The sequence below is a fragment of the Culex pipiens genome, chromosome 2 (assembly GCF_016801865.2).
Source record: "Culex pipiens pallens isolate TS chromosome 2, TS_CPP_V2, whole genome shotgun sequence".
Lineage (NCBI taxonomy): Eukaryota > Metazoa > Arthropoda > Insecta > Diptera > Culicidae > Culex > Culex pipiens.
The window spans coordinates 181715281-181727689 of NC_068938.1; the positions used below are offsets into that span (position 1 = coordinate 181715281).

At 37.0% G+C, this 12409-nt stretch overlaps 1 protein-coding gene across 1 annotated transcript in view; it reads left to right on the forward strand.

Annotated features, from left to right (window-relative positions):
- The window catches only part of LOC120429091 (exostosin-1), a 411287-nt gene that overhangs the window by 333569 nt on the left and 65309 nt on the right, over positions 1-12409 (forward strand). Inside the window, exon 3 of the mRNA XM_039594256.2 lies at positions 10163-10237. Coding sequence (XP_039450190.1) covers positions 10163-10237 — 75 coding nt within the window. The remainder of the gene's footprint in view (positions 1-10162; positions 10238-12409) is intronic.

Sequence of the window (12409 nt, forward strand, 5' to 3'; positions counted from 1 at the left end):
AAATAATATTTATCAACTTTTAAAAAAATGACAATCACAATGAATCAAAGGAAATTCTTGGCGAAAGGGGGGAGTGAAATTCGAAAAGTGCTAAAACTTAAAATTGTCGCTCCTGAGAATCTGATCAGAATGCTGGCTGAAGAGTCTTCAAATTAATCGCTTTAGTGATCAAAGCCAACAACCATCGACGCCATAGGATCCTGTGAATTTGGTGAGCTCGTTTTATGTTGTGTGTGTATGTGCGTGCGTGCGTGTGTGTGTGTGTGTGTGTGTGTGTGTGTGTGTGTGTGTGTGCGTGTGTGTGTGTGTGTGTGTGTGTGTGTGTGTGTGTGTGTGTGTGTGTGTGTGTGTGTGTGTGTGTGTGTGTGTGTGTGTGTGTGTGTGTGTGTGTGTGTGTGTGTGTGTGTGTGTGTAATTGGGTGAATGCAGTAAACCACAAACTTGTTACTTCTTAGGCAATCATTTCAGGATTAGATAGACGAGAATCGTTTATCGAGAAATACGCTAACAATTAGGATAGACTATTAGCGCGCGTTTTTGATTTTTTTTGTATTCGATTGTTAGTAGCGGGACCTCGCGGTTATTCTGCACCGTATTTTTCGGAGCCTTTTATTTGATATTTTATTTTTCATAAGTCCTTCTTTTATCATCGTTGATTGGAAGGCACGCCGCCGGTTTAGTTCGTTTAAGTTATTGTTTTAATTTCATTACAATCGGTTACGTGGTGTCCTGTTTTCTTTTCGTTTATATTCGTTGATCGTAATAATTTATTCCAACTGGCAGTTTTAGTATTAACTCATCAAACTATCGATTTTATGAAGAGTAAAGCGTCTTTTATTTACTATTTTTGAAATTTGCTCGCGTTATCTAAATTGTACAAACAGTAAAAATATACTGATAAGTCCAGCCCATAGCGTTATTGCTCGGTTGGCACGCGTTCGATTAAAAAAACTTTATAAATAATCAATTATTTATCTTTCCGCAGCCGGCTGCCTAAGATTTAAAATGTTCAACCGATAAACAAAATGCTCATGGTCACATCACTGCCACTCGTGAATCCTGACCTCATACCCGTCTACTAACCCCCTCAAAACTCATGTGATACTTTGTCGGAGAAGCAGTCGATTGGGCGGTCTCTATCACTCAAGTATCGGACTAACATTCCCATCCACTTCCCCGTGACTCTACCACTGGTCGTGGCCGGCGCCGGTATTGATCAGCATGATAGGGGCCTTTGAGAAGTTGCGAAGCGAGGAAAGATAGCACCCACTCATCTTCCACGGCTCGTGGATGTAACTTCTGGAGGTCCTGGTCAATAACGGAGTAGCAACTGCGGGTGGGCACCTATGCTTATGCTTATGCTTATGCTATGCTTATTACAGTGGACCAACAGTACCAACTATTGAGCTGTAGTAAAATCACTCTTCAAATCTTAAAAAAAACTATGTTCAATTCTACACAGTAAATTTGTTTTATGAATTTGGAAAGTGTAATTTTGGAAGGTTGAATATTAACTCTTTTATGTTGTAATTTCAGTTCAATTTAGAGTGAAAAAGTGACATTACACCAGAAAAGAGGTAAAACAACACATTTTTTGCTGACATAAAAGATGTACCCCTACCCTTATGTAATATTACAAAGATTTTTTTTACTGTGTACCTTCAAATTTTGCAACTTTCAAATTAACACATTCTTGACTGTGAAGAACGAAGAGAAATGCTTTTCAGAAAGAACCTTTACACTTGGAATCAAATCACTGCTCAAGCCCAACGTCCTAATCTCAATATCCCTGAGTGGAAAACGCCTGAACTGATTTCCCGCGTAAATATGTCAGAAGGCCCCATTACGCTTTGCACGTACATAAACCTAGCCCTCAACATTCTAGGGAAAGAAAAAAAAAACCAAGTGTACACTAGCGAATGCAAAAAAAAATCAACCAAACACTCCTAAATCCGCCACCGGGCAAGCATAAGTTTGCAAGCGCTCGTTTGATAAATAGTTACGGTAAGCCCGGCAGCATAAATTCCTCGCAATTTATTGTTTCCTACTTGCACGGCGAAGGATGAAGGTGTTTTTTTTCTCCGAGCTACTTGAACGAGGGTAAGGTTACATTAATGTGCTTTTTTGTTCATAGTTTCTTGCTTTTAAAAACCAAATTTAAGCAAGCTGAAAGTTAAGATTAGCTAAGGTAAGCCCAACTAATGTCACCTTACCCTTGTTTTATTTCAATGGTTTAAAAAATTGCTCACACGATTATTTTTCACGCGGTTAAGGGGATAAAGTTTTGCCCGGAGCCATTCAACGCTTCCGCGTCCTGAATGGGTCTCCCCCTCCCATTCAAGAGCAAATATGAATAACACAGATTTCCGCGCAGACCAGCACGGCAATGAATGGGCAGCGGGTGTACCCTTTCCCCCCATTAAGCTGCTCAATCTATCAGCCATGTTTCTTGATAAAAGGGACTTTCTGTGAAATGTGTATTTTGTAAAAAGGTCGAAACGCGGCGTGATATCGCTGCCACTTATCATCGTGTTGCTTGGAAATTGATGAAAATCACGTTTTCACGATTTAATAAAAAAAATCAACCCTTCAAAAAGCAGCAGAAAAGTTTCATTTAGCATATTTTCTATGAAAATAAATTGTATTTTTGACTGTCATAAATACTATATGAAAATATAAAAAAAAAATCGAAGATTTAATTCTAAAGCAAACCGTGAAAATCACCTTCACAAAATGAACCAATGAGTCAAGGGACGACAGGAACAGGTGTGACTTTCAAACTAATGAGAAACGCTGATGGGCACCACACCAGCCAGGGCAGGGCGCGTCGTCCGCGATCCTTATCAGCGGCCATAATTTAGCGCGACGCCTGCCGGAAGTGCACCGGGTTGGGTGGACGGGAATAATCCTGGATATTCTGAAACGGAAAGGGTGTGTTGGGCCTTGTTTGGTGCCGTTTGGAATGGTCCCTTGGAAAAAATACACGGTGATCGGTAGTGATAACATGAAATAGGGGTTTGGGAAATTATAATTGAAATATTTATAAATTTTTATTCAAAGCTTTATTGAAATTCACCCTTATTTTGAAACCCCACGTTATAACCGTATAAATTGAATTATAATTGAATGCTTAAACACTTTTCCAAACTTTCATAGTAAATTGTTTAAAAAAATCTAATCATTCGAATCAGTATGCAGTTTATTTTCTTTTTTTTTTTGTTTCGACATTTATTTTCAATGGCTATGACCATAAGACAAATGAAATAAAAAAATATTTAACAATAAACAATTGATTCTTAATCTTGCCAGAAAAGCATTGGAACTGGGAACTTTGCCCGACTTTCGCAAATGATTTTTATTTTTTGGGAAAAAGGTTTGGACTTGCTAATGGTAAATTCTCGTTTACTTTTTAAAAAGTTCCTATGTACATAAGAAACCCATGGCGCATTGGTTGTTTTGAAAAAGTAATTTAGAATTTCTCTTTTGTTTCAGGTTCAAATACGCCGCATAATAGTTTGTTAACAAAATACCAATGAAAATTATTAAAACTAAAAATACGCTCAAATTTTTAAGACAAAAGAAATACGCAAAATAAATGGCGAAATGTACACAGTAAAAAAACCATGTAAAATTTCATCTAATTTCATCTTTTATGTTAGAAAAAAGGTGCAGGTGGTTATGTTCTACATGACCAATATGACAAAGAACTTTGTACAAAACTCAAAAAATCATGCTATTTTTATTTATATTTTTTAATTCTTTGCCAATTTATTTAATCCTGAGTAATTAATTCTAATTAAATATTTGCATTCAATGGCACCTCTGTGGATATAAATTGCCCATATTGCCCCAAGTCGAATGGTTCGATAAATGTCCCCCCGGTAGAACCTTCTCCAAGGCACTGGCCACTCCGGGTGTGGCCAATCCTGTCAAAATGGCAATTTTCACTACCACACCCAAAGTTAAAGAACGAGGGGATAGTCCTCACGAAAAGAAGCGTGAGGAAAGTGCTATTTTGCGAGAGTATAGTCCTCTCGCGTGTTCATTCGCTCATTGGAATAGTTCATCCTACTGAATGGCTTATATGGACAAATGACCACCATTCAGTCACCGAACCATGGTGGCCCATACGGCAAAGGCACGGATCAATATGCCGAAGGTCTTGGGTTCGAGTCTCGGTACCGGTTCGTTTTTTTATGGATGAACTTTTTTTGAAGATGAACCCATGAGTAAAGTACTCTCGGTAATTTCGGGATTTATCCTCTCAGTCCGCACACAGTAACATTTTACTACCGAATCGTGCTCTTTATACTCTCGAATGCCGATGTCCAGTTCTGGGTGCAGTATCAAAAACCATGAATTTTGATACCCATATTGCCCCAAGTCGAATGGTTCGATAAATGTCCCCCCGGTAGAACCTTCCCTCAGGGCCATGGCCACTCCGGGTGTGGCCAATATCCTACCAGTTTGGTCCCAACCCCATTGCCTTAAATCATTCTGGTTTTCGAGTGACCGATCTAACAATCTTCGTTAGAACAGAATTACTCCCAAGTTGGTGCACAACCTGTGTCTTTCAATGTGAGCATGTGTGTGTGAGCAATAAAATTACTACCGTCGATCCGTCTCTGACGGATTTTCGAATAAAACTAAAATTGTTCAGAGGCTATCTGTTACTTATATAGTTCGCATGAAATGTGGCAACAATGGTGCAGCATTCTCGCGTGACAGTTCCAAGAAAGCAGGAGACGAGGCAAAATTTGCACCATGTTGCCACATTTCATGCTAACTATATAAGCTAACAGATAGCCTCTGAACAATTTTAGTTTTATTCGAAAATCCGTCAGAGACGGATCGACGGTGGTAATTTTATTAATTTTATTAATCTACTGGAAAAATGGTAAAAAAGCACTTTTTTGGTGATAACTTAAAATGTTAGCATTTTAGCGGCCTACTATGTTCTGAAGAGTTGTTTATGACATAAAATTACCCATCTTTGCCGAAGACAGCAAAATGTTTTGAGCCTTTATTGAGGAGTTTAAAAAAAATTAAGTGATTTTGAGCCTATTTTCAAGTTGCAATGTTTTCAAATGGCGCATTTTGGCGCATAATCGAACAATGCACCTGAAAGTACACACTTTCAACTACATTTTCTGAAAATATTTTCGTGTTTATTTGTGTCTATTTTCAGATATCTCAATTTGAATTCGTCAGATTTTTAATAAATTTATTTATAAATGTTATTCGAAATCATAATGAATACAAGGTGAAAATCGGTAAATTGAAGGGTAAATTGATCGATTTTTATGGAAATTACATCGTCTATGAAAAATTACGACAACTTTTCCAGAGTGACCTAATATAACAGGAAATACTTAATTCTAAATACGGACAATCATTTAAAATTTTCACTTACATTATTTTTGAGAAAACATGTTTTTATTCATAATTTAAAAATATATATCATAATTTTAAGCATGAACAATGTATTTTCCATAAAAAAAGATCAATTTACCAATTATTACCACGTTTCAATAAGATTCCGCTTAAAAATTATAATTAAATTGATTAAAAACCGTCAAATTCAAATTGAGATATCTAAAGATAGACACCGATAGACACGGAGATATATTCAGAAAATCTAGTTGAAAGTGTGTACTTTCATGTGCATTGTTCGGTTTTGCGCCAAAATGCGCCATTTTGAAAACATTGCAACTTGAAAATAGTTTCAAAATCACATAAAAATGGTTATAAGTAAAAGTAAAAGTAAATCTTTCCCAGTTCCTGAGGGGAACACCCTTGAAGAGTATCGGGGCCAGCAATTACAAAGCGGATTCTGTGGCAGTTTCAAAAATGGTTATAACTCCTCAATAAAGGCTCAACACATTTTGCTGTCTTCGGCAAAGATGTGTAATTTTATGTCATAAACAACTCTTCAGAACATAGTAGGCCGCTAAAATGCTAACATTTTAAGTTATCACCAAAAAAGTGCTTTTTAACCATTGTTGCAAAAATGGCGTATATCTCGAGTAGATTAAGAGCTACAAATTTGGCGCCTTTGACAAACTTTCATGAAATTTTCTCCTCTACAACTTTTCCCAATACACCAAAGCCCTACAACGTCATCCAACAGAACACTCCCGGGAAAACCTTCCCGTAATTTTTATTACCAGTATCGAAAACCATGAATTTTGATACCCATATTGCCCCAAGTCGAATGGTTCGATAAATGTCCCCCCGGTAGAACCTTCCCTCAGGGCCATGGCCACTCCGGGTGTGGCCAATCCTGTCAAAATGGCCATTTTCACTACCAGTATCAAAAACCATGAATTTTGATACCCATATTGCCCCAAGTCGAATGGTTCGATAAATGTCCCCCGGTAGAACCTTCCCTCAGGGCCATGGCCACTCCGGGTGTGGCCAATATCCTACCAGTTTGGTCCCAACCCCATTGCCTTAAATCATTCTGGTTTTCGAGTGACCGATCTAACAATCTTCGTTAGAACAGAATTCCTCCCAAGTTGGTGCACAACCTGTGTCTTTCAATGTGAGCATGTGTGTGTGAGCAATAAAATTACCACCGTCGATCCGTCTCTGACGGATTTTCGAATAAAACTAAAATTGTTCAGAGGCTATCTGTTAGCTTATATAGTTAGCATGAAATGTGGCAACATGGTGCAAATTTTGCCTCGTCTCCTGCTTTCTTGGAACTGTCACGCGAGAATGCTGCACCATTGTTGCCACATTTCATTCGTTGCAGACCCCTTCCGCAGTACCAAGCATGCAACATTTTCGTAACGCGCGACATTTTTCGTTTTTCTGGATTGACACCTCACCAGAATAGAGCCCTTAGGACAAAGTTCTTTGTCAAAAACCATAAAGTTTGATACCCATATTGCCCCAATTCTTACGGTCCGGCAAATGTCCCCCCATCGGAACATCCGCGGGGCCTCCGGCCACTCCAGATTGTGGCCACTATTGCCGAAATGTCAAATTTCATGTCCAGTATCAAAAACCATAAAGTTTGATACCCATATTGCCCCAATTCTTACGGTTCGGCAAATGTCCCCCCATCGGAACATCCGCGGGGCCTCCGGCCACGCCAGTCCAGGTGGTGGCCAGTTCCAATGATTGACTCCCGCGACTGGAATGTCTTAGCTGGTCCTTGCCTCCAAGCCATCTGCTCCCGGACCTCCAGGCCGTCTGCTACCGGGCCACCAGGCCATCTGCTTCTGATGTGTTCTCGTCGACGTCCAGCAATAGAATGAATTTTCGGGACCGACCGAGCCTAGTTTTGTTGGCTCGTCGACGATCCGAAAATTATGAGGTGGAGTGGGGGTGATTTTAGATACATCAATCTCACGTCTCTCGATGGACTGATTGGGAAACGTTCGCTCATCCAACCAGCGTGCACCAAAAAGAGGGGAAATTTGCCGAGAGGGGAATTCGTCACGTAACGTTTTCGCTTCGCGAAAATTTTGGATTGACACCACGTATAGAAACCTTAGGACAAAGTTCTTTGTCAAAAGCTTTAATATTACATCTAATAATGTGTAAATGCCGGGACCGTGGTGTAGGGGTAAGCGTGATTGCCTCTCACCCAGTCGGCCTGGGTTCGATCCCAGACGATCCCGGTGGCATTTTTCGAGACGAGATTTGTCTGATCACGCCTTCCGTCGGAAGGGAAGTAAATGTTGGTCCCGGACTAACATAAAAAAGGTTAGGTCGTTAGCTCAGTCCAGGTGTAGGAGTCGTCTCCCTGGGTCCTGCCTCGGTGGAGTCAGTTGGTGGCAGTTGGACTCACAATCCAAAGGTCGTCAGTTCGAATCCCGGGGTGGATGGAAGCTAAGGTGTAAAAAGAGGTTTGCAATTGCCTCAACAATCAAGCCTTCGGACACCTAGTTTCGAGTAGGAATCTCGCAATCGAGAACGCCAAGGCAATGCTGTAGAGCGAATAATTTGATTTTGATTTTTGAATGTGTAAATTTACATCTGGTAGACGCTAGGAAAAAATATCTTTAGTAGAAAAAACTATCAAACCAGCGATAGTGCGGATAAGGGCGTGGACTTGGTAAGCTAGATCTAACTATCGCCGGCTTGATTTTTTTTTTTTTTTGATTTACAGATATTTTTTCCTAGCGTCTTCCAGATGTAAATTAACACATTATTAGACGTAAAATTAAAGCTTTTTTACTGACATAAAAGATGTACCCCTTTTAGATGTAATTTTACCATGATTTCTTTTACTGTGCAACAAACCATAATATGGATAGTTAAATTGTTTCGTAGAACGAAAGCAACTAAATAGGATTAGAAATAATCTAAAATCAATTTCGAAACTTTGCGATAACTTTTTAAAGATTCCTTTCTTTGAATTCAGTTAGATGAAAAAATCCATACCTGATAATTTTTGTGAAGAAAAAAATCTTGTTAAAAAATAATCCATGTTGAAAAAATAACTTATAAAATGTGCATTCAATTTTTATTGTATTAAACTCAATTCTCACAATTAACCTTACACTTAAAATACTCAAATTTTCTTTATTTCTTATATGTTTATCATTTTTTTTTTTGTTTTAGTTGCCAATTTTTTACAAAAGTATTTTTTACAATTTGTGAAAAGTTGAGTATTCTACACTCAAATCCCAAAACAATGTAAATCTGTAACGAGTTTTCCGTCGTTTGGTACCCACATTACAGAATGTTGAGTATGAAAAACGTCATTTTGTAAAAAAAATAGAATTTAACAAAAAAAAAAAATAAAACATGACTATCATCCATCAAAAAATATCGTTTTATGACGCCCATAATGCAAATTATATATTTTTCAGTATTAAACTAAAGAGCATTTTGTGAATATTTGAGTATTAAATCATCACATTTTTAAAACAGTGCAGAACTTGTCTACTTTTGAGTACCCTCCATTTTTTTTAGTTCTTTGAATTTTTGCTTATAATTTTTTTGGACTTTTTTTTTTAAGGAGAGGTGATTTTTTAACAAATATTTGCAACATTTTTATAGTGTTTAATTATTAATATTTTCTCCACTGTTGAAAGTAAATTTATTGCAAACAAAAGTCAATCCAATCCTAAATATATTGCACTTTTTCTTGTCTATGATTTCGATGAAATATTTCATGATTGGAGCGATCGGCAGACAATTCTTTCCCTTGTGCGATACAAAATGTGATACTTGCTGAGGGGTTTTTAACAAAAATATAATACAATGAACGAGTAATACCTCGTGACTAGACGGATCAAATTGGCTGAAATTTCGGGCTTAGGCTTTCAAGATTTATAACATAATGTTGTCTGATATTAAAATTGATTACTTATCGAAATTACAAACAGAACCAAACATAAAAATAAGTTTATTTTTTAAAATCAACTTTTTATAAGAATAACCTCAAAGCAAGGTCGAGATTTAAGTTGGCTCAAGATTTGATAGTACATTTTAAGAAACATTAAAAATAAATAAATCCATCAAACTATATTTGACGTTTTATTATTCTGAGATTGGCACATGAAGTAAAAAAAAGGAAGCGTTCTGAATGTTTGGCTTATTCACTCATGATCTCGCTTTCAAAAATATCAACATAAGAACTATTAACGAATTTTTACCTACCCGCTGTTAAGAACCTGTTCTGGCTTATTTTATTTCAATCTTCTTATCCCAAGAAAACATAAACAAAAAAATCCGCTTGAAATTCGTCAGCAAATCATTTCAAATGGCAAATTGCAAACAGTTTCGTTTCACCAAGAAAAACAAACCAAGCTCTAAATTGCCCCTCCTCAAACATCTCCAAAGAAAACAGCCTCGAAAAATCCCCAGCAAAGCTCAAATTTAATCTCATAATTTTATTACGCGTCATTGTGGAAAGATCCACTTAAAAGGACTGTTTTTTTTTTGCTGCTACTACCACGAGGAATTACTCTTTCATGTACCTTCTATCCGATGGTGGGTAGGCCACTGGAGAAGACAGCCCCCCGAAAAAAAACGAAAACTCCCGGCCGAGCGGTGGCGTGTTTTTCATTAATTTAATCGCTTCATTTTTCCAGGTTCAAAATTTTCCCATTTTCCCGCGGTGGCTGCTCCAGCCAAGACCCACTCACACACAGTTACTAATAACGTTTTTCTTGTTCTTCTTCTACGTTTTTTTTTGCAGATACGACTACGAGACTTTATTACAAAATTCAACATTTTGCCTTGTGCCGAGAGGACGTCGTCTAGGATCGTTTAGGTAAATATTTGCTTCCGTCCCTTTTTTGCTGCCTTTTTCCTTCCTGCTGTTCCCACCTGGGTGAGTATCCCCCCTCACCCCACCCACTGACAGCGGAACTGGACCGGGGATGTCCTTTTCGCAGCACACCGGCCGTTGTCTCGAGCTTTGCGAAATTATGTGATATTTCATGAATTTTTGATGACCAGCAGCAGTGCGGGAGGCAGCGTTGCCGGAAGGGCCGATGGTGGGAAAGATTAACTTGCCATACAATGGGAAGAAAATTTTGCGAATTTTGTTTTCTGTGGATAATCACATTTTTTGTATTATTATTAATTTATTTTTTTGAATTAAATTCCCCTGGTTTTCGTATAACCAAATTACGTTTGGGAATCAAATTATTTTTTTTTATTTTATTTGGCTCGAACTTTGTGGGGGCCTTCACTATGACCAAAGATGCCGTTTTGTATCGTTGGTTCAACTATAAAAGTCTTCATACCATTTTGGCAACTAGTGGTCAAGATCGCACCATTTAGTAGAAAATTGATTTTCTTAAAAAAATTGTGACGTTTTGGTGCTTTGGTGTCTCCAGAAGAGTTGTTGCAAATGGAAAGGGACAACTTTTCGATTGGTTGAAAATCAGGGTGGTTCACGATTAGAGTGATTTTGAAAATCTAACTTATCAGAAATATTTTTGGGATTTTTTTCGTCTTGTTGGGCTTGCCAATTCAAGCAACTTTGTCGAAGACACCAAATTTTTATCTCGTAATCTACGCCTTCTATGATCAAATTAATAGAAAGCATCTGAGCAAACCTTCAAAAATCTGTTTTTTGAACGTGACGATTCAGGGGCAATTACATGGAAAAACATATATGTGGACAATTTTATTATGATTACGAGATTACGAGATCTAATATTAGTGTCTTCGACAAAGTTACTTGAATTAGCAAGCCCAACAATTTTTAAAAGACGAAAAAAAAAATCCAAAAATATTCCTGAAAGTTAGATTTTCAAAAAAACCTTACCATGTACCCTAATTTTCAACCAAACCAAAAGTTTCCCCTTTTCATTTGCAACAACTCTTCTGGAGACACCAAATCACCAAAACGTCATTTTTTTTTCAGAAAATCAATTTTCCACTAAATGTTGCGATCTGGACCACTGTGAACTGTCCATACAAAAGTGGGACGTAAATATTCGAAAAACTGTATCTCTCGAAGAAATTTCCTAAATGATTTGGTATCTTCGGCAAATTTTTGGGTATAGATAAGAGCTATGGACGAATAAATAGTAACAGTTAAAAAAATCTGCCAAAAAATAGTTTCGCAAATCTTGTTTTTTGTTTATTTATTGATTATAATAATTTAGGAAGCAAAAACTCGCATTTTTTTGAGCCATATAGAAGTACGCCCAAAAAGTTTGCTTCCACGTTAGGATTTTATTTATAAATCTTAGTCAAACATTTTTGTTTACTGCAGGTTAAGTAAAATCGAATTTTCAATCAAAAATTATTTTATTTGAAAAAAATGTGTTTTTGAAAAAAATGAAATCTTATCCAAATAATTTGTTTACTGCTAATTAAGTAAAATCGAATCTGCGATACAAAATTACTTTAAAGAAATGTTAATAAGGTGCACATGAGTGTCCATTTCTAATTTTTTTAATGGTTCAGAGAATTTTCCAAAAAGTGGTCTAAGAAACATTTAAAATCTAATGCCAATAACTCAGCAAATATGGTCCAATGAACAAAACATTTGTGAAATTTTCTGATCCCTACGAAAAAAATATTTTGAGAATTTTGAAACCGAGACTAATATTCTAAAAAGGCCAAATATGCAATATTATGCACTTATGACATGTAAGTCTCGATTCCTGAGATTATACATTGGGTGAGACTTAAAAAAATCAATTTTCCTGTTTGTTTTTTACTTTTATCCACTGAATCTCACCAACTAGAGGTCAAATCTTCAATGTTTCTTATACGGATTTTGAGGAAATTTTCTGAAACTTAACGGTGCACATCAACCAAGGCTTTTGCACCCAGATTTTTGTAACAAACATTTTGGTATCTACAAAACGACGGGAACTATCAATATAATTTTTTATTCATTCCCTAGTCTACAAAATTATTTACAACAAAGCTTGACTATTTTAACAATCATACACCCAAAGTTAAAGAACGAGGGGATAGT